This window comes from Gastrolobium bilobum, unplaced genomic scaffold (assembly GCF_033153095.1).
Source record: "Gastrolobium bilobum isolate Gb01-03AN ecotype WA unplaced genomic scaffold, APGP_CSIRO_Gbil_v1 utg33132, whole genome shotgun sequence".
Lineage (NCBI taxonomy): Eukaryota > Viridiplantae > Streptophyta > Magnoliopsida > Fabales > Fabaceae > Gastrolobium > Gastrolobium bilobum.
In genome coordinates, this window is record NW_026897088.1 from 198,514 (window position 1) to 224,588 (window position 26,075).

Genomic DNA, 26,075 nt, shown 5'->3' on the forward strand with positions numbered 1-26,075 from the left:
ATGTATGTCAAGTTGCACAATCTTAATTTCCCTTGTAACTTCTCAATGATGTTGTTTTCCATTTTCTTCCTCTTGATTATCCCATATGCATCCTCTTTATCCTTTAACTTCACTAGTTTTGATCCCGATGACAAGAGCATAATGTACGAGTGACTTATCCCGTAACAGCAGTTATCCAACTTATAACAATCCAACTTGACAAGAATATGACTGAAAGTATTGGTCGAGCCATATATTACCAACCTATACCGGTGGGACAAAACCACAAAGAATCTCACATATTTCACAACCCATTTCTCTTTTATCATAGATTTACATAATCGAAGTAAATTTGGAGATGGGATTGCTTTCTTCCTTGCCCCTGCTGGTACAAAGATTCCTAATGCTACAAAAGGAGGTTCAATGGGTCTGACACTTGATAATCAGATATTAAACTCAATTGATAATCCTCTTGTTTCTGTTGACTTTGATATCTTTTAGAACTTCTGGGATCCACCTAATGTACATGTAGGTATCAACATCAACTCTATGAGTTCTGTAGCTAATGTAACATGGTTGGCTGATATTGAAGAAGGAAAGCTCAATGAGGGCTGGATCAGTTACAATTCGAGTTCATTAGAATTGAGTATTGTTTTCAATGGTTTTAACAATGACAACGTCCTGCAGCAACATCTATCTGTTGTAGTTGATCTGTGACTTTATCTGCTAGAAATGGTTACTCTTGGCTTTTCGGCTGCCACAAGAAATTTAACTACTATGAATAGTATTTATTCTTGGGATTTTAGCTCAACTTTAGGAGCACAAGAAAACATAACAAACACAGAAAACCTAGTTGCAATCAATGAAGCTCCCAGTTAGAAGAAAAAGGCCAAAACAGGATTAGCAGTAAGATTGGGTATTGGTGGATTTGTTTTAATTGGTTGGTTGTGTTTGATTTCAATGGGCTTGTCGAAAAAGTGGAAGAAAGGAGCTGAAGTGGAAGATAATGATTTTGAAGTGTGTATGGGTGAGGATTTTGGAAGTGGGATAGGAGCCTAGAAGTATTCTTATGCTAAATTATCCCAAGTAGCAAATGATTTTAAAGATAAGCATAAGCTAGGATAGGGTGGATTTGGAGGCATTTATAAGGGTTATCTTAATGACATAAAGTATTATGTTGCTATTAAGAGGATGATAGAAGGTTCTGATCATGTGATATAAGAGTTAGCGTCAGAACTAAGAATGATTAGCAGGTTAAGGCATCGAAAACTAGTGCAATTGATTGGTTGGTGTCATGAAAGAAAAAAGCTCTTGCTTGTGTATGACTACATGCCAAATGGAAGCTTAGATGTTCATCTATTCAAGAAAAGTAACTTTTTGAAATGTGCAGAGAGATATAAGATAGCTCGAGGGTTGACCTCTGCATTGTTATACTTGCAAGAAGAATGTGAATAATGTTTTTTACATAGAGACATAAAATCAAGCAACATTATGCTAGATTCGGAGTTCAATGCAAAACTTGGGGATTTTGGTTTAATAAGGTTTGTGGACCATGCAAATATGCACAAATTACAGGTTTAGCTGGAACTAAGGGCTACATATCTAATGAATGCCCAATCACGCGTAGGCCTGGTAAGGAATTAGATGTCTACAATTTTGGAGTTGATGCTTTTGAGATAGCATATGGAAGAAGATCCATGAGCTTTAATGCACCAGAAAATGAAATAAATATTGTGAAGTGGGTCTGGGGGCTCTATGGAAGAGGGAAAATTCTTGAAGCAGCAGATCCCAGACTAAGGGGAGATTTTGAGGAGGAGAAAATCAAATGCTTGATGATTGTTGGTATTTGGCATACTGTTTCGACTTCAGCAAGTATACCGGTCGTAGAAGTAATAAAAGTGTACTTTGAGTACAAGATCGTTCTCACGAGGATCGGTGGTCAAGCACTAGATCACTACTCACGATTTATTTGAACAAACAATTACGAAGAAAAGTAGAATTGAAATTAAGAACAAGCAATAGCATAGAATTGCAAAATTAAAACAAGAATTTAAGAAAAATTTAGTTTTTGACAATTGAGAAAAGGCGTAGTTAGGGTTTCGACTTTCCTCAATATCTTCTTAATTCTATGAATTAAACAGTCAAGAAACTACTCTTAATATACTGTCAATCAATTCTTTCTAAATTAATTAAGGCCCAATCCCTTGCTACCCTAATTTTATGTGATCTTGAAAAAATCCTAGTTCCCCGGTTGTTCCTAAAGAAAACATGCATTAAGATCAAGAATTCAAAGATTGCCCAATTACCCTATGTCTATTCCTAAATCACAAGGATTATGATGAATTTATCTAATCAGAGTTCATACACCAACATTCTTATTGTAATGGAATTCCCCTAAATCATTCTACAAGGAGAAAACTCATAGAAAACATTAAAAACAGATAAATTCATTTAAATGTAAAAAGAGAAGAATTCAGAGACAATTTAATTCATAACATAAAGATTCAATTGGATTTCATCTTCCCCAAACTACATAGAAATCTAGCCTAGCATAGGGAATTCAAAAACAAATGAAAGCAATAAAGAATCCTCAAACTCCATCGGTATGATAGCTTCTAGAATCTTCAGAGTTCCCAGTGCATTCGTGAATTTCACCCACTCTCGATGCTCCAAAGCATGAAAGACGCGCTTTTTATCGCCAAATTAAGATTCTCTAATCAGAATTATCAAAAATCTTCATAATCTCTGTTGAAACCCCTTATTTATAGGTAATTAATCTATGCCCTAAGTGATTAAGAATTTTGGGCCTGGGTTGGACCGTGTCAGCGCGCCTTAGCGCTTATTAACGTGCTGAATTACCTTAATTCTTCTGTCTGAACGAGCTTTAATGCGTTGGTGCGTGCTTGAGTGCGCTCTTTGAAGGGGAATTTGCTTATATGAGCGCGCTTTAGCGTGCTGTAAAGCACTTCAGCGCACTCGTACAGAGGATTTGGCCATATTAGCTTCATTAGCGCGCTGTAGCACGTTGTGGGGCGCTTGAGCACGCTCCTCAACTTACTTGTGAATTGCATCAAGTAGACTTCCTTTGATCCTCAAGCTTCTCTTCGAAGTCCTTTACTTCATATTTGCACTAATTTTGTGTCAATTCACCTTCAAAACAAGCAAAATCAAAGTATGTTAGCTCAAATTTTGACTTTCATGCTTTTTCACTACAAAACCTAAGTTTTCATGCAATTGACTATGTATTTCTTGTATTATTTAGCCTTAAAACATGATAAACTAAGGGTTTATCATGTACTCATCCTGATCAAAAGGATAGGCCTTCAGTAAGGCAAGCAATTCAATTGCTTAACTTTGAAGCACCCTTTACTATTCTTTCATCAAGTCTGTCTCTACCAGCATACATTGAGGGTGCACTCAACTCGTGCACAACTATCAGTATAAATGCTTCAGAGGAAGGCCCAAACCAAAACATAAGCTTTAGTTCAAATATAAACACATCGGGTTCATATAGCGGATTAGGGACCCCAAGTGTTCTTGTTAGTAATTCTGTTAAAATAATGGGTGTAACTACATATATCATGTTATTTTTCTTGTGTTGCTATCTATCTTGTACTTTGGCTTTTGTGCTATTTTGGCTTTTATGCAACAACCCATTAGAGGTTACGTAGGGTCTAGCAATATTGTAAAAACTGGACCGGACAGGCCGGGTCGACCCGAAACCCGGTGAACCGGTCATCTGTCCGGTTCGGTTATCTTATTGGATCGGCCAAGTACCAGACCCAGTGCAACCCGACCAATTTTGATGAAAATCGGTGACCCGGCCAGTTAACCAGTGACCCAACCCAGGTTTTTTAAAAAAAATATTTCCAAAAAAAAAGTTTTAAAAAAAATCATAATATACATATTTGAGTGATTTGTTACTTATTGGCTTACATAAGTTATATACCTACAAATACAATACTAATATTATCCCAGTTATGCACTATGCAGAAAATTTTGATTTGATTTATAGTTAGAGATGACATTTACTGAACCTGAAACACTAATATTACAAGCATTATATATTTATTTGATCCTTTTATTGGGCAATAATGTATAATTTATTATTTTTTATATTAAAATATTTAGAATTTATATTATTTTTTCAGCTATTTGAGTATGTTTATAATTTTTTTAATATAAATTATAAAATTACATATAATCACTGGGTCATGCGATTCAACCAGTGACCCACTGGTTGAACTAGTAATTCAATGATCCAGTATCTTGATCAGATCAATGACCGAGCCGATTTTAATAATATTGGAGTCTAATGTGATAATGAAAGATGGCCCTATGTTTCCAAAACTCTTCTCTCTCTCAATTTATCTCTTCTTCCGCCTCTAATCTCCCTTCTTCTTCATCCCTAAAAAATGTCTTATTGCTACAATGGTACTTTTATTGACCCACTTTTCACTAGTCTCCATGCTCTTCCACAACAAGCCTCCCTTCAAAACGATGAAGCAATCTTTGAAGCCTATATGGTAGGATGGTTGTGTAACCGAAGAGATTAAATGACATTTAAAAGAAGATACTCTAATTTAATATATAAAAATAGATTTATAAATGAATTAACAATTAGTTTAATGTATAGTTATATTTTTTTCACATGATACAAGTTATAATTAATTTCAACATGAAGAGGATAATCCTCTGGTTGGTTAAGTTATTATAAAAATAAATTTAGGAAGAGACATGAAGTTAATTTTGATCTTGGTTTGCAACCGAAAGAAATGGTCCAAGTCACCATAACCAATGCCCACACCACACCTCACCTCACCTCTATTTGTCCGCATCCGCTTCCTCCATCATCACCATCACCATCATCTTCCTCTCTGCGCTTCCAACACTGATGAAACACACCGTCACCCTTTACACTCATAATGCTTTCCTTGTGCAGTGTCATGTTATATAACAATACCATCACATTACCTTTTTCGTGTTTTTCCCTTTTCAAAATTCCCATCTTTTCTCGAACTTGCATATCATCATCATATTCGTTTTTTTCCCTTTCTCGCTAAGATTGGTTTCTCTGTCCAAATCCCCACTTTCGCCTCAGATGCAGACTCTCCCTCCTCTCTGTTGCATCAGAGGTTTCTGCTGCTCTCCCCTTCATGGATTTGGTTTCCACCTTCAATTTTCTAACAGAGTTCGGATGTGGCTATGTTCTTCTCGGCTGCTTCTACAGGGTCCTTAACTTTCTCGGGATGTTTTTGATGTTCGGGTTCTGTTTCAAGGTTTTGCGCTTTGGTTGGCTTTCTAAGGGTTCGATACGCTTCCTCTGTGATTCTGGAGGCATACCCAGAATTCGTTTGTGCTTGGAGAAGGTCGTTTGGGAAGTGTCTAAGCCAAAGGTTGCACCTTTGGAAATGGGGTGTGACCAGAATTCGAATTCGTCGATCAAGAGGAGCTCTAATGTTGCAGGAGAGAAAGTGAGTGCTAATTCGGAAGATGGGTTGGAAGGGAGGGATGAGAATGAAAAAGAGGTTTGTGATGAGGACGAGGTGCTTGATGTAATGGCTCTGAGAAAATTTGTGAAGATTCAGAGGCAGAAAGCTAATGCAGCATGCGCAGAGCTTGAGGAGGAAAGGACGGCATCTTCATCGTCCGCTGAGGAGGCAATGGCAATGATTTTGCGCCTTCAGAATGAGAAGAGTTCGGCTGAAATTCAAGCCAATCAATTCCGTAGAATGGCCGAGCACGAGCTAGAACATGATCAGGAAGTGATTGAGTCATTGCAGTGGACGATCACGCAGCAAGAAACTCAGAGGAGTTTGTTGGAAGATCAGATGGGGATTTATAGGGAGGAACTGAAGCAATATCTGAGTGATGATGAAATAAACCAACTTGAACTTGATGTCAGTAAGGATTTGGAATCTGATCCAAATGATTCAGTAGCTAACTCTTCTGAAACCGAATCACAGACATTGGAAGTTCCGGAGGTTGTTATATAGAAATGAGTTTACGTCTGTTTTCCTCAGACATGTTTTGGTTTCTCAATGTAAATTGTATTTATTCATAATTTAATTAAAATAATGTTGAAGGCGTATATATATTTTCAGACTTTTTTTTTTTTTCGTTTTTTGTTTTATTTGTTTGCATGCTGGATTGGGCTCAACTTTCAGGTTCACCAGTATAGCTTTGTGAATAAATTTAATGAAGCCCTTAACGTTGCAAGAATCTGATGCTTGTGGGCTGGTAATTATGTACCATGCATGCAGTGCAGTGTGCAGTGAACATAGTGAGTCAGGCTCTTAACTTTTAGGTTTATTTAGTGAAGTTTTATTGAATAAATTGCATTGGAGTACTTGTGTCTTAAGGATCTGATTCTGATGCTTGCAGGCTGGGATATGCAGTTGACAATAATGTATGAGCTGTTTAGTCTTAAGGATTAGGTTTAGTTGTGTGATTTTGTTGAATGAAATTCATTGAAACACTTGACATTGCAAGTATTATTTGCAATAGACAGTAAATTAGCTTCAACTTTCATGTTTACTTGTGTAATTTTGTGATGTTTCATTGGAGCAGTTAAAATTGCAAGGGCCTCACACTTGTTGGCCTGTAACTATATATGCAGTCGAGAGTGATTATTTTCTATGGTTTTTTGGAAGTTTTATGCTGTCAGTTATTGGAGTACCAACTAGGATTTACATGATCATGTACTGTATATGCAGAGTAACTTTTCTTCAGTTGTGCTCTTTCTCTCTTGGTTAGGGAGGGGTTTATGAATCTTGTTGCAAACACAAATAACTTAAAGTAGTGGAATTCACGAATGTGTATCTGCATATCTTACCGCCGAAAGATAAAATAATCAGTGTAATTTTTTCTCTTTCTTTCTTTATTATCATTCATCCATCTTTATATGGATATGATTCTCCCACATGATATGGTATATTTAATTTTTTTAACATGAGAAGCAAATTCTTTTAACATCAATATGGTATATTTAATTTTTTTAACATGAGAAGCAAATTCTTTTAACATCGATATGGTATAATTAATTTTTTAAATTCTTTTACGACACAACCCGAATAAAATCTCAAAGTTTCTCAGGTTACTTGACAATTATCATCTCTTCCCTTCAACAGCAACAAAATTCTGAGTCAATTGCGGGGTTTTACCTCTACCAAATTATAAAATTGAGCATATTATATTCTAATTTATTGTAATTTGTAACATCTCAAGCGTTGACGAGGGCGGGAAGTGATCGCCGGTGCGAAATGACATGGACAAGGAGCGGCTCCAGGCTTCCAACGGGGGGTTATATGAACGAACGAATCGAATCAACACCCGAAAGAGAGAGATTCCAAAGACTGTGTAGGTATGAGACTGCACAGTTTGTGATAGCTTCTAAGAATTAATTGATACTACCTATAAAGCACACTGAAAAGTCTCGTGTTAATATGTGGGGATAATCATTGATTCTTGAAGCGGTGAAACGTTACATAATTCATTGAAATCTCCATGCCGCTGTGTGACTCGTGACAAAAGGAATAAAAAAACCATAAATCATATTTAAAAATAGTAATGAACATGAGCTCATAGAACCAAAGGACCCATACCCAAACATGAGAAATAAGAAATAATTAGCCCAGGCCTGGACTTAACATGAGAAATAAGAAATAATTAGCCCAGGCCTGGACTTAAAGCAGCTAATGACACGGATAGATCTCATTTCCATTCTGGCCCCAACTAATTTTGGTTCATTTTGCTGGCACTGCCATAGCTGCATATGTACATTGTAATACCGACATATTTTTAATATAGAGAATATATTTTTCACATGCAATACATATGAAACCTATTAAAGAGAAGAGAGAAAATAATAAAAATAATATATCACACCCATTTTTGTGTGTGCATGAGTTATCTTATATAACCTAAGAGATATACTTCCTATAATGTGGCGAAGCAAGTTCTAAGGTTAGATCAAAGTTGAACTGGGATTGGTTTGGAATTTTGCGTCTACCTATATATTTTATAAATAATGACAATATATATGTATGGGTGCAAAGTATTAGACAACAAGATAAGAATAAAAATATTTGAAATGACAATCAAAATTTTGCATCATTATTATAAATGCATATATAAGGCATAAAATAAACTGTACAAATGGATAAAAACAAATACAAGACATGAATTGTACAAATAGATAAAAACTTAATAAATGCAAATACAAGGCATGAGTTGTATAAATGGATAAAAACTTAATAAATACAAATAAGGCATGAATTGTACAAATAGATAGAAACATAATAAATGTAAATATTTAAAATTGATTCGAAATATTTAAAACTGATTCGGATATTGTTATTTGAAACTAAATCAAATATTCTTGTCCTTATGTTGTCCTATATAAAGAGAGATTCTTATGTGTTCTTGAAGCAAGAAATGGTTTTTGCTTCATACCTTAATACGAATTATTTTAATTATGAGTTATTATTGTCTTTTATTGTAATAAATTAAAATAAATTTTTAATGATATAATTGTTATAATATACATTTAATGCTACATATGAAAAACATTTTCTTTCACCAAAAACACATAAAAATTTCTCATGTGTTAAATATATAAGTAAAACTACATGTATAAATGACTCTATATAGCTTCAAAAACTTTTGTAATAGGGTCTCTTACCTATTTTAATGTTAGACCCTACATAACCCAACATTATATCCTATCCCATTATTATAAAATTAACCCATTAAACTTTGTCACAATTTTCTTCTACTTTTGAATTATTAATTCAGAATATGTTGAGTAATGATAGTTACACAAATATTTTGCACATACAAGTCTCACATAAGTAAATAAGTAAATTAATCTGCGGTGAAACTGATTTGATCGTTCAACCACCTAAAAATCTCTATAAGAAGGATAGTTGGATAAGAGAAATATTAATAATACATTATTTGACCTATTCTTTTTGGCACACATGTGTGCTTTACTAAATAAAAAATGAGTAAATTATTTAGTTGAAATTCATCCAATAATAAAAGAGTAGGTCAAAAAGTGTCTTAATAGCATTTCTTACTAGCTATATTTATAGCCAATGAATTTAAAAGAAAACATTAGAAAATTTGTGGTTTGTAATTATATATTTAAAGTTTCGTTTTTTCTGTATTTAATATAGATAAGTTATTTATATTGAGCCAAAAATGATGTTATTTTGAGATGGATATTAAGGTATTTTATAATTTTAATTTAATTTAGAATTATAATAGTCTTTATCATTATAATTTTTTAATTTTTCAACGTAAAACGACGTTATATTAAGAGTAAATGCAGATAACTTATCTGTGTAGAAATATTTTTTTGCTATATTTAAATTATTTTATCCTATTCCAAAGCTTTTTATAATCAAAATTTCTTTAATTCTTTTATTTAATTTTTTAAATTAATTAAAACCAAATTTGCATCAAGTGACTAAATAGTTAAATAACCGGATAAGATTACCAAAAAAAAAATAAAAAAATTAACCGGATAAGAACCTGGGAAGAAATAAAAAAAATAAAATAAAAAATATTTGAATGTCTATCACTATCAATTGTTTTGTCCTTTCTAATTTCTATATGTTTGACACAGCTTTACGATTCCAACTAGTGTCAGTGTTTTGAGTCAGTTGGTGTCTTTGGTTTCGCTTCCTAAGTTGTCACCCTTAATTTCTTCAAACACGATTCATAGCACAACGTAAGGAGAATGTTGCAGCTTTCTATTCAACGAGGTAAGTCTACAAAATCGGTTGCTGGTACTCGTTTGCTTGGGTGCCCAGATAGATGGTGATTGATGATCAATACTTGAAATTTGGATTCTGATGAAGAAAAGTTTTGAATTTTTTATTGTTTTGCAGTAAAGAAGTTGAACTTTCTGAGGCCTCAGATCTCTGCTTTGGGAATTTCCTATATGTCAACAGTTGCTGAGCCATCTTCCTGTAAGCGGAATCCTCCGGTAAGCTCAAGCTTCCCTTTGGATTCTCGGAAAATTTGCATTCAAGGGTATCTGTTAACTGCCTCAGTGGTTTGCAAAAATCGAAGCTTTAGTGCTGAATTCTTTTTTTTTTTCTTCTTCAGACAAACTGCTGTAAAAAGGATATTATGTGATTGTATTTTGCATTCGTTTCATTTTGCTTTGACTTTGAAGTTTGTTAATTGAACTAGTTAGTTAGGACTAGTCTGTCAAGTTGAATGAATAAAAGGGTATCTTTTTGGCTTACTTAATCTACAGTGATCTATCAACAAGTTGAACAGTGATTTTCTAGCTTTAAATCTGATTCTTGGTTAGATGCTTTTTCTTACACATAAAATTGTTTGTTTCTGTTTCTTTTAAATCATAAATAGTTATTTTGTTATTATACTATTTACTTTAGGTCCTATATGTAATTTCATATTATGTCATAAGAAAATTCAGAGTGGAACTTGACAATAAGTCAGTTGGATTTTACATAAATTCACTATGTGTTATTGTCATAGACCGCTGCTAAAGAGATTTTTTAACATATCATATCCCCTTCTTCTTTTGATTGTATTCTATCAGAGGGTTCCAAATCTTATTGGTGGCAGTTTTCTTGACTCAAAATCATCATCTTTCATCGATGTTATAAACCCAGTAAGTGTATTTTTTAAGTTTTATACTGAGTTTACGGTTGTATCACTTTTTTGTGGTTTTGAGAAATGAAGACTTCTAATATTTCAATAATCTGATCATAGGCAACCCAAGAAGTTGTTTCACAAGTTCCTTTGACCACAGATGAAGAGTTTAAAGCTGCTGTATCTGCAGCAAAGAAGGCACTTCCATCATGGCGTAACACTCCAATTACGACACGCCAACGTGTTATGTTGAAGCTCCAGGAGCTTATACGCAGAGATATGGTAAGCATTTTAGAACATTCTATGATTCTGTTACATTCATTTGCAAACATAGAGACACCCATACCAGCAAACATACTGTTAATAGATTCTATCATATCACTACGTTGTAATTGTTTTAGGATAAACTTGCTCTGAATGTGACCACCGAACAAGGAAAGACATTAAAGGATGCTCAAGGAGATGTATTTCGTGGTTTAGGTTGGTCTTTTTAATACATCACTTGAGAAGATTTTGTAGTGAGATAATGATTTTGTTCATAATTTTTGGTAATGCAATCATCTGATATTTGAATTTATGTCATTTAGAGGTGGTTGAACATGCTTGTGGGATGGCAACTCTACAAATGGGAGAGTATGTTTCCAATGTATCACATGGAGTTGATACTTACAGCATTAGAGAACCACTTGGTGTTTGTGCTGGTATTTGTCCTTTCAATTTTCCTGCAATGATTCCCTTGTGGGTAAGAAGTCTTCCACCCTTTGGGTGGGTTTTTGGCTATATAATTAATCTTTCACTTTTTAGTAAATGGCCATGCCTTTATTTCATACTTGCTTGGTCATCTCATTCATATCAGCATGCATGAGACAGAAAAAGTCTACTTTATAGAATGATCCAGAAACATTTAGCTGGAATAACTTTGTTTTTGTCTCTATCCATATTATGTCATTTCTCACAGGAATGTAATGTACATAATACTGCTATGGTCATCACATCAGATTTCAAATGTCTGTCATCTGTCTGCAGATGTTCCCAATGGCAGTTACCTGTGGTAATACCTTCATTCTAAAACCATCAGAGAAAGACCCAGGTGTTGCTTTCAACTAAATTTTGGTTGTCTCTCTATATACTCTTCAATTATCTCCTCCATCTGGAGCATAGTGTAAATTGTGATGGAAAAATGGACTCTGATATTTTTATTCATTCAAAGCAGACTCAAGGCATTTCAAACACATCAGCCTAAACTGTACTGTGAAGTGAATAACATGAGTTGAAACATTCTGAATGAAATAATTGCCTCTAGCCCTCTATAATTTTTTTGATATTTCATGCCTTTGTTTCTCATTACATATAAATTTTTGGCTGCGATCTTCACTAAAGAATTTTTCAAAAACCACATGGACAATCTTTATTCAATAATTTTGAATAATAGATAGCAACCACTCAAATCTTTTCAGTCCAGCCTGCTCTTGCACTTAATAAATTTAGATTTATTTAAACTGAGGAAGGAAATGCTACTTTAGCAAGAAATAGGAAAATAAATATTGGTGTCTTTTGACAAAGGCCATGTTTCTGCTTCACATTGGTCATCTTATTTAAAATATTTTCAGAATAGATATATTTATTAGGAGGAAGTTGTCAGATGTTACACTTTGTACTAAAATTCTATATTAATTTTCCTTAGTAGTAACTCATAAATATGGTCTTGTTTATCCACCTATTCATTTAATACTGAATATTATCGTCCATCCGTTAGTTTTTCTTCCCTACCCTTGTAATAGTATATGCAGCATAGTCCTATGGTATGGCACACACAATTATTGGTAGAACTCAAAAGTTTGCATTCATCTGTCCACGTTCATGATTCATCATCATTTTTGGTTACTTACGACATGGTAGAGAGAAATAAATTTTAATGTAATTAGATGTTATATCTTAAATCCAGATCACCTAGTGGTGTAATGCTTGGTTGTCATCTGAAATTCGTTGTTTTTCCAGGTGCTTCTGTAATGCTTGCAGAATTAGCATTGGAGGCTGGTTTGCCTGAGGGAGTCTTAAATATTGTTCATGGAACCCATGTATGCTATCGACCCATATTTTTGTTATTCACCTGTTTCTTGTGATATTTGCCAAGTAAAGGTGCTCATGGGCTTATTTGACATTTGGTGATTTCATCATATATTCGAGTTTTAGATCCGAAAGTTGCATAGAATATTGTACCATACCAAAAATAGTTGATACTATAGTAGAATTGATTTTATCCTAAAACAATAGCTCCAAGGTTAATGACTTTGTCATATTATGATGTGTAAAGCTCTAATTGTGCTTTTTATTTTCTCTTGGATTGATGTTCTTATCATACAATTGGTTACAGGATATTGTGAATGCTATTTGTGATGATGACGACATCAAAGCCATATCTTTTGTTGGTTCAAATGTTGTAAGTACTAATTTTTCTGTTTATTATTTTTTCCAGTTACTAAACTAATGTTTTTAGTCAAAGGCAATCCTGTTACATGTGTGCAAAATTGAATCATTTTTGTGTTTTGACTGTGCTTAGATATAAAGATAGGTAGAAGAGAGGAAGTGATTCAAATACTAAGATTTTGCAAACGGTAGTCCCCCTTTATATTGCTACATGTGCTTTTTTGATGTTCTTATTTTGTATTAAAGGCTGGAATGCACATATATTCAAGAGCTGCAGCTAAAGGGAAACGCATTCAGGTAAGTGCACTTAGTTTTTTCTTCCCCTTAGTCAAATTGTTGGCTTATATGAAGTTGGGAAAATAATAAATGTTGTTTTCAGTCTAATATGGGCGCCAAAAATCATGCAATCATCATGCCAGATGCTAATGTTGATGCCACTGTAAATGCTTTAGTTGCTGCTGGTTTTGGTGCTGCTGGGCAAAGATGCATGGCACTCAGCACAGTTGTTTTTGTTGGAGGCTCACAACATTGGTATCATACTTTTTTCTGTTTTGATTTAATTTATGTTTATTATGACTTCTGTAGTAGCTTCTTACTCTAAGCTCCTACTATAGATGATTGTTCCAAAATATTCTGGATGTATTTGGTGTGTGCCAAACTGAATCATCACTCCTCCTTGACTAAGATATAGTATGACTTCTCTGTAGAGAAAGTTTTTGCAATTACTATATAATCACAAATTGTGTATATTGTCATCATAATGCCAATATTAGAACCACCAATTAATTATGTCCATCCCATTTAATAATTCTGACAAGATTGTCCAGAGAAAATGCTGTTCCGAGTATTTGGACTTCCTTGTGATGCAGATGTATGGGGAAATTGAATTAATTTTTATTTTTTTGGCTTTCAAAAATTGACTTTAATGATGTTCTGGAAATTTTTATATAATTGCATCCTTCAAAATATTTGTTCAGGGAAACTAAACTTATAGAGCGTGCCAAAGCTCTTAAAGTAAATGCTGGATCTGAACCTGATACCGACCTTGGTCCAGTCATCAGCAAACAGGTTTGTTTATTATTCTGGGTTTACTTTTTCCACACTGGATTTGAACTAAAAATTTTAATAGGAAATCCTGAGTATCATTCAAGAATTACTGGCATGGTATTCAATGTATTTCATTTCCACACTGATTGTGGTGTATATTTTAGCTAATTGTGTTTCTCAAATATTCTTACTGGCTGCACAGGCAAAGGAGCGAATACACAGATTAGTTCAATCTGGAGTTGAAAGTGGTGCCAGACTACTGCTTGACGGAAGAAATATAGTGGTAGTTTTTATATTTGTAACTGTTTTTTTCAAACACTGGTTGAATATATATATATATATATATATATATATATATATATATATATATATATTTTAAAAAGGGAAAACAGTTAAGAGATAATGAAATATTTTATTGCATGTAATTTGATTCAGTCAGTAACTAAGCTCGTGGTCAACCAATCAAATACTAGTTAGAAAAATAGAATCTTTTATGCATATATCTCTTTTTTATTACCTTGTAAAAGTCCCACGGTTGTCACGCTTGGTAGCAGATATGAAGCCAAAGTGCTTCAACGTGCTAACACACGTGGTTCGGCATGAAACACACTAAAAGAGAAACTGGGAAAGTAAAATAGAAAATGTAAGGAAATACATTTTGGTGCATAACTGTATTCCACAGAATAAAACATTCCTTGCATAGGCGTTTGTTTTTCCATATGAATGGTAGGTTCTTTTCTTACGCATTATTTTGTCCCATTTCTTTTGCCCAATTTTAGGGATTGCTTATCAATTCATATGTGTGTGGCAAGTAGGTCCCAGGATATGAATCTGGCAATTTTATTGGCCCAACCATCTTATCAAATATCAGCACCGACATGGAGTGCTACAAGGTATTTTCTCACTAACATCCAATCTTAACGTGTCTACTTAAAGAATTCCCAGAAAATAGACTTGAAGTTTAGATCTATATTAAACTTGACTTTGTCTAACATTGCCCTTGCAGGAGGAAATTTTTGGCCCAGTTCTTCTTTTCATGGAGGTGTGTCTGTCTTTTTATAAGAAAATAACAAAAGTATAATTCTTGGTAAAATATTTCTTGATAAGAAAAATTAACCCCTCAGTTGCTTAATGATGTCCAAAGAATGGTTAATCAGTAACCATTTGAGGGGTCAATTGTTTCTAAATTATTCTTGAATCAATCAATCTTGGATTTTTCATTTTGACTCAATATGAAGATCTGCTGATACATTGTTTTTCTGTTGTCTTTATAACTTCAGGCTGATAGCTTGGAAGAGGCCATTAACATTATCAACAAAAACAAGTATTTGTTAACAACCCACTATTGTCGTTGCCTTTTTTTAAGCGGCTATTGATTTCTTACTCTGAATTTTACAACAGGTACGGAAATGGTGCTTCTATATTTACTACATCTGGTATTGCAGCAAGGAAATTTCAGACTGAGATTGAGGCTGGACAGGTAATGTGTCCAAAGTGGGATGTTGAGTTCTGCATATTCTCTTGGAAGGACATTAATAATGCTGATGAATATCAACCATTATATGCATTGGGGTCTGCTATTTTTTTTTATTTTTATTTTTGAGTAGAGACTCAAGGGTGTCCCCACCCCGAAGGATGAGACTAATCCCTCCATGGCTTGTAGTGTTTAGGATTCACCACTGGCCCCAAAATGCTTCTCCTAGGCGTCGAACACATGGCCTCATTGGCCACAAGAATCCGACCCCTTCTACAGTCCACTTACCAACTGAGCTACACCTAGGGGTTTGGGGTCTGCTATTTGTTAACCAATCGCTTGGAATTTTACCTTGGACTAGATTCTCTCTGCCACAAATAGGAAAATATATTTGATAGTGATACTCTTTATAGATAATGACTTGTCACTGCATTTGGACCAGGTTGGCATCAATGTTCCCATTCCAGTTCCTTTGCCCTTTTTCTCATTTACTGGCAACAAGGCATCATTTGCTGGAGATCTTAATTTCTATGGTAGAGTGATTTCTCCCGAAGCTGGTTCTTCTGCATTTACTTATCACTTAACAGTATATAGGAGTTACATTTTGCTAATGATATAGGCTATACCGTTTGATTTGAATTTGATTTGCTTTGTTGAATTTTACAGGCAAGGCAGGGGTTAACTTTTATACACAAATCAAAACAATAACCCAGCAATGGAAGGATTCAGCTGGCGGTAGCAAGATTAACATGGCAATGCCAACTTCTCAAAAATCTTGATAGCTAGAGTAAACCTTTGTACTCTTGAATAAAATGTCAAGGTCCCTCTCCTGTTATGCATTTTCCTTAATTTTCTTCTACGTCGTGTCTCCATGTGGACTATATGATTCTCTAGCTTATTTTCTAAAGTGGGGGCTTATTTTAGAGGAACCGAATCCATTAATATGATATCCATCCATTTAAAATTGTCATATCAGTTGCTTCAGGGTGAGCTTTAAAAGAAAAGAAAAAAAGGTTCAAGTTGAATCAGCTTTGAGGTGTATGGATACCACCTAAATGCAGATTTCCCCCCGAATTTGGTGTTAGTTTCCTTTCTTTCTTTCGTTTTTAAGCCTCAATATCGTGTCTCCAAGTCATTCAGGTGATCTTCATACATTGACTAGTTTATCCTGGACCAGGAAGCTATTATTTATTTGTTAAATATCCTACCGCTGTGTAGGTCATACGTACAATGATAACCAAAGCTGTACAACAAAATACTTAACAATAAATCCAACCCAAAGTTGAAGTATTTTTATTTTTATTTTTTTTAGATGAGTTGCCCTGTCTAATAAGTCAATGGGTTTTTAGTTCAATTAATGGATCACTGGTTGAATCAGTTAAATTGAATTTATATAAAGATATGTAATAAATATATAAATATATATAATATGACAATCAAAGTAATTTGGCTTAGTAGTTAGTATTTCACCTAGTTTATGACCGGTTCAACGGTTCTTGTGATTAATATGTAGTTTCTGATAACAATTTTAAAAGTTTTTATATTTACTTAAACAAAATAAATTGATATATATTTAATGTTATTAAATCTGGATCGGTCCTTAATTCAATTTGGGTATGGGCCACTGAATTGGTTAAATTAAATTTTTATAAAAGTATGTAATTTATTAATATTTACTTAAATTAAATTGACTTTATATAAAGATATGTAATAAACATTTTGACAACCAAAGTGATGTAATTTAGTAGGTAGCATTTCACTCTACTTCCCTTAGTTGCCATGTTCAAATCCACTACAATTGTGATAGAATATTTTGTCATCAGTGATCCAGTTTCCGGTTCAACTTGTATTTGAGTGCCAATCAAGGTGTCAATAAAGGCAGCAGTAGTTAATAGGCTGCAATACCCATGTCAAGCAATGAATAAAAGAGTTCATGGTCTTCAACAATCAACATCATGGTAAGGTTCACGGCTAGGGTAAAGGTTCATATTGTTAAAATGTTGAACATGTATAAATCAACACAAATGTAAAGTATGCGCCTGGTGATGGAGTTTTCAATAATTTACTTCAGCCAAAGTACACTATTGAACTATAAATTCCAAAAAAAAGAAGTAGCATTGAAAGATAAATATATGAATCCTATGGAACAAGGTAGTCATACAACCAGAATATAAGATAGATATCAACAAAGCAGGCTCTTAACCTGAACTTCCTTTCAATATATAAGCAATGTCCATATTTGCCATTTAAGCTATGAATCTACAGACTTCTCACCCAAAATTAATACCGTTAGTGTAAACTCATTTACCTCTTTACAAACGTATACTTTAGATTAGATTTTAATTTGAGCCATGTGCTTCCTCCCTTTTAAGTGAGAGGCCATGTCAAGCTCACTAGTGCAATTGACATTACAAACTTCACACCTTAATATGGAATGATTCATCCTTACAGGTTCACCAACATTCTTTTGCTGTTCTTGCACCTTCGAATGATGCATGACTGTTTTCCCTTTCAAGCCGTTGTTAACTGTACTCTCCCCATTCGTGGTCTTGGAATTAAGCTGATTGTTTATGTTCTTCTGTTTCGATTCCTTTTTGGACTGATCGGTTTTCATCTTCTGCGGAACAGGTTGATTCTTTGCTTTAAGAGCTTCACAAGTAGCCCTGTGTTTCTTCCCATGCAGGTGGAAATTCAAGGTTTTTTCACTTGTAGTTGTTACCAGACATACAGCACAAGTCCACTCTTTCTGCACTTCTTTATGTGTAGAGCTCTGAAGAAGCTCTCCACCAGCACTGTCTTTCCCTGTTGCTATTCCTTTAGTTTCCATCATGGTTGATGAAGCATTCTGACTTGGTGCAAGGTTAGGCATAACAGGGATATCCTGAAATATTCAAGATTAGCATAGAGGTGAAGTGCTTATTGTAAGCAGACACAATAGGATTAGAAGATTGCACATTAACGTATAACTATGGTTATTCATGCATATAAGAGAGGAGATAATTGAAATTCAATAACTCTTCTTCGGAGAAGAGGTGTGAATATCATTAAGCTTTTTAACTACATGTAGAAAATAACATACGATGCTTTCATCTTTTACGGATAGCAAACTTCAAAAGTGCTGAGCCATTTTCTTGTCGCTCATATTTGTAAATATTTGTTCCCAAATAATTTTAACCTTTTCTTGCCATCAAAAGAAAAAGAAGAAACGAAAGAGCAATGTCCAAAAAGATCCCGTTAGTAATAAAACAACTATTGTAAAGAATCAATCCAACTCAAAAGCTTTAGTTGTTAGATGAGGGCCTCTTTAATGGTTTATATTATACTCTAACACGCCTCCTTATACAAGAGCCCATTGGGCATAAAGGGTGGATGATGCATCAGACCTAACTTACCTGTACTAAAAAATTCCACAAGAGAAAGTGAGGATTGGTAAGGATCAAACCCGTGACACTGAGATTTTGATGCCATGTAAAGAACCAATTCAACCCAAAAGCTTAAGCTGTTAGCTTAGCTTCTTTAATGATTTATATTATGTTCTAACAATTATAATCACTGTAGAATTAATTAAAAGAATGCAAAGTAGAAGAAAGAACAAAAGAGCACACAACTAATTCACACAGTTAGAAGAAATCCTCTCAAATCAATGGCCACACTGGTTTTTTACTATGTAATGAGTGTTAACATAGCAAGAGATGGCTAGCTGTCATTTAAATTCAAGAAGATTATGACAATATTTATTTTTAGAGGAAAATACATAAACACCTCTAATAAAAATAAGTATTAATGAAATTTGTTGCCACCAACAACAACAATCACAACAAGTATGACTTCCAAAATGATGAATCATGACCACATCCACACAATCCTATGTACTTATAAGCTACATCTTTCACAATTGTACTTCTTTATAAGCAAAACCTTACTTGCTTGCCTGTAGGAATTTCCTTTTTCTCAATCACCTCCAAATCTTTGATGTCTTTGTGCTCTGTTTGGAGCTTTTTCCCATTTGTCTGCGCAAGATGCTCTTTCAATAAGCATTCCAAATATCACAAGGATATTTGGATAGATAGAACTAACTCATACAAGAACTTATAACAAAAATTATATTAATGTCACAACTGCACTAGTGACATCAAAACTTTACCTGTTGCATTTCTTTCATATCAGTAGTTCTAATTACATTTGTTTGCTCCACATCCAGTTTATTCGTTGTGCTATCTTTGATGTCTTTCAATAAGCATTCCAAATATCACAAGGATATTTGGATAGATAGAACTAACTCATACAAGAACTTATAACAAAAATTATATTAATGTCACAACTGCACTAGTGACATCAAAACTTTACCTGTTGCATTTCTTTCATATAAGTAGTTCTAATTACATTTGTTTCCTCCACATCCAGTTTATTCGTTGTGCTATCTTTGATGTCTTTGTGCTCTGTTTGGAGCGCTTTCCCATTTGCCTGCACAAGATGCTCTTTCAATAAGTACTCTAAATGTCACAAGGAGACTTGGATATATTTAATTAACTCAAATAAGAACCTATAAAAAGAATAATATTAATTTCACAACTATGCAAGGTCAGGGTTTGAATCCGGCAAACAGTTTCTTCTAGATTCAAACAGTTTCTTCTACATCATACATTGCGTTCTTCTATAGAAGAAAAAGAAGTGTTAGCTCAAATTTACAATTCTCAATGCCAGACATTTTCATAGAGACATACACAAACTTGCTTCCCTAAATTAATTTTCTCGAGTTATAACAAGAGGAGACTTTAGAGGGCGAGTCTTGAAGCAGTGATAAAATTGCTTCTTTGTGATCGGAAGGTCATGGTTTCGAGTATGGAAAATATCCTCTTTGCAAAAAAGTAAAACAAAAGACTGCATTCAATCAACCCTCACCCCTACCCGCGTAAAGTCGGGAAGACTTGTGCACTGGGGATAACATTAGGAGACTTTTAGCCTTTGAAGGAGCATATCTTGAATACTACTGGAATAGGTACTCCTTCACTAAAAGTAGGAAAAGTTTGGGCTCATGTGCTATTAACCAAAAGGAAGTGGGTAGAATAGGTGGGTCATTTTTTATCAACTTTAGAAAATGATGTGATGAGTTTTCAGTTAGGGGAGTTACTGAAGAGGGTTTGTACTTGAAACCATTTATACAGCATACTGCCACGTAGCTGTTTACCTTGTCAGCAATGAGTTTCTCTAAGGCTTCAATTCCATTCTCTTTTATATATCTCTCTGCGTGCAGTAAAAAGTTTTCTTTCTTAGCAAAAAACTTCCTCCAGTTATTTAACCTGCTTGTGACTGCATGAGGTTTCATGGACATACGTGAGCCAAAAAGGTTATTATAGACATAAGAAGCTCGTCCAAAGTCTGGTATGATGAGCCAGAAGATGATCATTAGCTTAAGGTAAGGCCAGAACTGGAACCTGATGTTGAACATGGGATAAAGAAGTTAATCAAATCCACAGATTGATTAAAACGAAAATGAAAAAGAGAAATCATTTGCTGCAACTAATTTTATTTAATAATAATCACATTCAATAAATTTTAAGAAGCCATTAGATGATAAAAGCGGAAAAAATATGGTAAGAAACCTAAGTTGAAATGAGTATATCTACACGCATAATTTTGTTTCTGCAAACTAGGTTTAGTTCAACAGAAAGTCAAATGACATAAATCAGGTTCTTAATCCCAGTCAAAGAAAATGAAGTTATTGAATTCTTATTATTGTAATAACAATGCTCTTTTATATTACAGGGTAAATGATTTACCATTGAAGAAGCCTCAGAAAAGCATACTCGAAGAGATATATTAATGAGAGAAGTATCCAGTATGAGATCAAATCCCTAGTTTCTGCATGGGAATCAGTCTCGATTGCTTGTACGGAAGCACATCTGCCAAGAACACATAAAAGTAAAACCATAATAACAAACAACAAATTAAAGCAGCATACTAAAAACAAATAAGTGAAACAATAATTTAAAAGGTTGCAACTTTTTTAGCACACTAGACACCCAGTAAAGCAAACATAAATAAACAAAAAATGGGTAAGAACATACATGCAGAAAACATTGCAAGTGAAAACTGAAAACCAACAGTCTTGAGGATTGTTCACAATGAAACAGAAAAAGGGAGAAACTTACAGAGGATACCCCAGAGCAAGAAGAGGCCTAGAAATTAAGGGGGAGAGAAACAAAAGACAGTTAATTAGCTTGCATGGAGATGGAGACGACCAAAAGGGTGAAGACAAGAAGAATCACTATATAGTAAGAGACCATCTACATCATTAAACAAGTTAAAATGAATGTATATGTGCACTGATAAATCTTTTACATGTGATCTAAGTCAGAAATATCAACCGAGCAAAACCAAGCCAATGAAGGATATGCATGCATACCATGCGAAATGATCAACGCATTTTAGAGCCAGCTTGAGAAACCACAAAGAAGCCATCTTGGATTCAATTCAACCTCCTTATTGCTGTTGCCTGAATCCACGCCAGAGAAAGAGAAAGGAAACAAAATGATCAAAGTTGTGTGGAAAGAACTTGAAACAGGAAGTCGTCTTGAGTAAGTCAAGAACTTATTTTTAAAGTAAGCGGAAAAGCGAAGGGGCACAGACAATGGTAGCCCCACGTATTCCAAGTACTTCTAACTTTTCGAAATCCGTGTCCGTGACAAAATAACAAAAAAACTAAATTTGCATACCAAAAGTTTATATATTATTAACCGATGAAAATAGGGAACATCGATCAAAATGTTATTTTTTGACAAAATTTTTATCTAAATATCACATAAATAATATTTTTTTATCAGATTGTCACGTGATGTAATTAGCTACGACTAGTAGCAAATTATGTTCGCCAATAATTTTGTGACACGTGGAATACTTTTGTAGGAAAAAGTTGACTGGACTAAGTTTACTATCAGTGATAGCGAATTTGGTATGCAATATAGTCATGTGTCACAAAATTATTGGCCACGAAATTCGCTACCAGTAGTAGCGAAATATGACACGTGATAGTCTGATAAAAAATACTGTTAACGTGACATTTGAGTAAAAAATTTATCAAAAAGGTGAAACTTTGGTCACTGTGTTCCTGATAATAGCACAATTAGTGTTTTAATACATTAAGAGCTGAACAGATGAGAGTACGAATATATGTTTAATCTTTCATAATATTAATTTTGGAAGAGTTTAAAATTTTAATATTAAACATGCTCCAAACTTCGAATTAGCCTATAAAAAACCTATGAAATTAACGAGGATAATCTTCCAAAAAAAAAGTTTATATATTATTTTTATACTTTATTTGTTTCAGAAAATTAAAGAAATAATATACTAAAAAAATATGGTTTCATTATTAGTTTATCATTTAAAAAAGTTATATCAGTTGATTTAAAATTTTGAATGTACAATTGCTATGTAAAAAAAACCGTGTTCCTTTATTAATTCTCTTTTTTTTTTAAACGTATCTCTCTCTTAGTTTTTGGTACGAATTCTCGGGATACTGACCAAAATGTCAATGTTCACCAATTTTTTTACCTAAATGCCACGCGAACAGTGTTATTTCTCAATCTGCCACGGAGGCAAGTTCGCTTCTGACACAAGCGACCTCGGTTTGCTGACGTGTCACATTTTTAGTGGATAACAAGTATTAAATTTAAATAAAAAAATTAAAAAAAATGAAGTTCGCCTGCCATGTAGGCGAACTTGATTAAAATATTGTTGAAACCGAGGTCGCCTGTATCAGAAGCGAACTCTGACACCACCAGGAAGCTGACACATCAGCAAACCGAGATCGCTTGTGTCAGAGGCGAACTTGCCCTGTGGCAGATTGGAAAATAACACTGTTCGCGTGGCATTTAGGTAAAAAAATTGGTGAACAGTGGCACAATGGTCACTCCCCTGAATTCTCTCCTATTTTTTTTATTTTTTATTTAGTACAATTCTCTCCTACTTTATTAGCGGAATATGAGAAATCACGGTTGTCACTTGCCTACTTTAAAGGTACCACTTCATCCTTGATTCATTAATCTCACATTCTCACAACTTTTTATTTTATTTTATTTTATCAAAGCACAAAGAAAGAAGTGAAAGAACAAAGGAACAAAGGAACAAAATCAGATGGAAGTCGAGTATAGTTTGCAGTTTGCACACCCCCATTTATAATATTTTTAATCCAAGTCAACTTAATCCAATTCGAACATGATCTTATTTCATTTTCAGGATTCGAATTGAGACGTCTAATTTAAAGAAAACAAGTTTATCATCCCTTGAATTAACAATTATTAATTCCTTTCTTTTTAAGATAAGCACCAAATGAATCACTCTTTCCCAATAAAATTCTCAAACCAATGAGGGTTAGCATACAGCTAGAATCTTCCGCCCTATATTATTTGGTTTTGCTTTTTGATTGGTGATATATATTATATAATTTTACTATGGACCCTCACTGAGATTGATGGTTTTTTCATGGAGTGGGTATACAGCTTCTCTAATCTAAACTTTTTTTTTTTTTTTGTAAATATCTAAACTTTTTTATTACCAAAGCAAAAGCGAAAAAGCTCTCGATTTCCAGGATTATGAACCCATATTTACGATCATTAGTCATCTTGCGTTTCAACACACAAATTGCTTCACTACATTGCACTAAGTTCAGCAAGCAAATTTGTCTCATGTCTAATGCACCCTAAGAACCTAATGATCCGAACACCATTAGTAACATCCCTACACCAATTAGACGTATCATGGTTACCGAAAAAGTGTATCATTAATGTGCTTTTTTTTTTTACAAAGACTTGATGAGGAGAGAACACACTCATGATCTTGACCAAAACCCAGTCTTTCCCAATGCAAAAATGCTTTCGTTGGAATTGTTGCAAGATACATCTTGAATGACAAAAATATCTTGGATACTACGAGAGTAATAAAGACTCAATGCATCTTTTATTAATTATGAAAAAAAATAATTATTTTTCTCATTTTATCCATTCTTATATGGTTTTTTTTTTTAAATCTTCACACTTTTCTATTTTTAGTAAAGAAGAACACACTCCTGAAGCATCAGTCTAATTATTTTTTCTGGATTTTGTAATTCAAATAACGTTACTTCTATGTGTCATTTTCTAGATCCATATTATATATGGAGATAGGGGTGTTCGCGGTTTGGATTGGATCGATTTTGAAAGCAAAAATCATCCGATCCAATTCTTTCGGTTTGATCTTGTAAGCTAGATATCAACAAAGCAGGCTCTGAACCTGAACTTCCTCTCAATTTACAAGCAATATCCCTATTGTCGTTTAAGCTATCAATCTACAGACTTCTCACCCAAAATTAATACCATCAGTGTAAACTCATTTACCTCTTTACAAACATATACTTTAGTTTACATTAGATTTTAATTTGAGCCATGTGCTTCCTCCCTTTTAAGTGAGAGGCCATGTCAAGCTCACTAGTGCAATTGACATTACAAACTTCACATCTTAATTTGGAATGATTCATCCTTACAGGTTCACCCACATTCTTTTGCTGTTCTTGCACCTTCCAATGATGCATGACTACTTTCCCTTTAAAACCGTTGTTAACTATTATAGCATAGTACTAAGAGATCCACTATTAAGAATAAAACAATTATAATCACAGTAGAATAAATTAAAAGAATGAAAAGTAGAAGAAAGAACAAAAGAGCACACAACTACTTCGAGTCTGGTCCACTATTAGAGATTGGAGTCTCTTTCCCAAGAGAAACATCTCCCTTAATGGCACAATTGATAAGCTCAAACGGTGTGGAGCAGCATCTGGAATCGTCGGCAAGCAGAGATGCCTTGCATTGGCAGCCACGGTTTATTGCATTTGGCTTGCTAGGAACAATGTACTTTTTGATCATGGGACTTATGTTGTAAATGATGTTATTAACAAGATTCAATTCCTTGTTTATAGGCAGTCACACCTTTCCCATTTGTATTAGGCACATGCACCTAGTGGTTTAGCTCTTGCTTAGCTTTTGTATAGCTTTAGCACTAGGGTCATTTGTTTGACATTATATTTTTTGATCATGCGGGGTATGCCCCAGCTATATTGTATCTCTTGGGTTTAATATATATTTACATTTTTCCCAAAAAAAAAAAGAAATACTCTCAAATCAATGGCCACACTGGTTTTTTACTATGTAATGAGTGTCAATCATAGCAAGAGGTGGCAAGCTGTCATTTAAATATAAAGAGACCATGACAATATTTCTTTTAGAGGAAAATACATAAATACCTCTAATAAAAATAAAAAGTAATAATGAAATTTGTCTCCACCAACAACAACAATCACAACAAATATGATGCCAAGATTCTGAATCATGACCACATCTACACAATTCTATGTACTTATAAGCTAAGCCTTTCACAATTGTACTTATTTATAAGCTACACCTTGCTTGCCTGTAGGAATTTCCTTTTTCTCAATCACCTCCAAATCTTTTATGTCTTTGTGCTCTGTTTGGAGCCTTTTCCC

At 34.0% G+C, this 26,075-nt stretch overlaps 3 protein-coding genes and 1 pseudogene across 5 annotated transcripts; 3 read left to right on the forward strand and 1 right to left on the reverse strand.

Moving 5' to 3' along the window:
* LOC133304034 (L-type lectin-domain containing receptor kinase IX.1-like) lies at nt 1-3,650 on the forward strand (annotated as a pseudogene).
* Nucleotides 3,651-4,753: 1,103 nt separating this feature from the next.
* On the forward strand, nt 4,754-6,061 carry LOC133304041 (protein FLOURY 1-like). The gene has a single exon (XM_061504011.1). The coding sequence runs from the start codon at nt 5,136-5,138 to the stop codon at nt 5,973-5,975; it is 840 nt and encodes a 279-aa protein (XP_061359995.1). The 5' UTR covers nt 4,754-5,135; the 3' UTR covers nt 5,976-6,061.
* Nucleotides 6,062-9,627: 3,566 nt separating this feature from the next.
* On the forward strand, nt 9,628-16,753 carry LOC133304021 (methylmalonate-semialdehyde dehydrogenase [acylating], mitochondrial-like). The gene is made up of 19 exons (XM_061503993.1): nt 9,628-9,749; nt 9,876-9,973; nt 10,559-10,630; nt 10,732-10,893; nt 11,013-11,091; nt 11,199-11,353; nt 11,638-11,701; nt 12,610-12,689; nt 12,986-13,051; nt 13,285-13,335; nt 13,418-13,569; nt 14,016-14,106; nt 14,288-14,368; nt 14,901-14,978; nt 15,092-15,127; nt 15,366-15,409; nt 15,487-15,565; nt 16,002-16,092; nt 16,226-16,753. The coding sequence occupies exons 1-19, from the start codon at nt 9,725-9,727 to the stop codon at nt 16,336-16,338; spliced, it is 1,617 nt and encodes a 538-aa protein (XP_061359977.1). The 5' UTR covers nt 9,628-9,724; the 3' UTR covers nt 16,339-16,753.
* Nucleotides 16,754-17,657: 904 nt separating this feature from the next.
* On the reverse strand, nt 17,658-22,128 carry LOC133304036 (uncharacterized). Of its 3 annotated transcripts, XM_061504005.1 has the most exons (8): nt 21,966-22,128; nt 21,712-21,738; nt 21,340-21,462; nt 20,894-20,994; nt 20,748-20,803; nt 19,907-20,023; nt 19,483-19,569; nt 17,658-18,440 (listed from the first exon to the last, which is right to left on the reverse strand). In XM_061504005.1, exons 1-8 carry the CDS (start codon nt 22,019-22,021, stop codon nt 17,892-17,894), a joined length of 1,116 nt encoding a protein of 371 aa, XP_061359989.1. In that variant the 5' UTR covers nt 22,022-22,128; the 3' UTR covers nt 17,658-17,891. The 3 variants fall into 3 exon arrangements, with proteins under 3 accessions (XP_061359989.1, XP_061359988.1, XP_061359990.1); XM_061504004.1 differs by having other exon boundaries at nt 20,748-20,994; XM_061504006.1 differs by lacking the exon at nt 21,712-21,738 and having other exon boundaries at nt 17,659-18,440; nt 20,748-20,994; nt 21,966-22,101.
* Between the last annotated feature and the right edge of the window lie 3,947 nt (nt 22,129-26,075).

Coding starts and splice junctions, on each gene's coding strand:
- LOC133304041 (XM_061504011.1), top strand. CDS start 5,136: ATGGATTTGGTTTCCACCTTCAATTTTCTAACAGAGTTCGGATGTGGC.
- LOC133304021 (XM_061503993.1), top strand. CDS start 9,725: ATGTTGCAGCTTTCTATTCAACGAG. Junction 11,354..11,637: donor CTGCAATGATTCCCTTGTGG/GTAAGAAGTCTT, acceptor ATCTGTCTGCAG/ATGTTCCCAATGGCAGTTAC. Junction 13,570..14,015: donor GTTGGAGGCTCACAACATTG/GTATCATACTTT, acceptor ATATTTGTTCAG/GGAAACTAAACTTATAGAGC.
- LOC133304036 (XM_061504004.1), bottom strand. CDS start 22,021: ATGGCTTCTTTGTGGTTTCTCAAGCTGGCTCTAAAATGCGTTGATCAT. Junction 20,024..20,747: donor AGAAACTCATTGCTGACAAG/GTAAACAGCTAC, acceptor CATCTTGTGCAG/GCAAATGGGAAAGCGCTCCA. Junction 18,441..19,482: donor AAATTCCTACAGGCAAGCAA/GTAAGGTTTTGC, acceptor TGAATATTTCAG/GATATCCCTGTTATGCCTAA.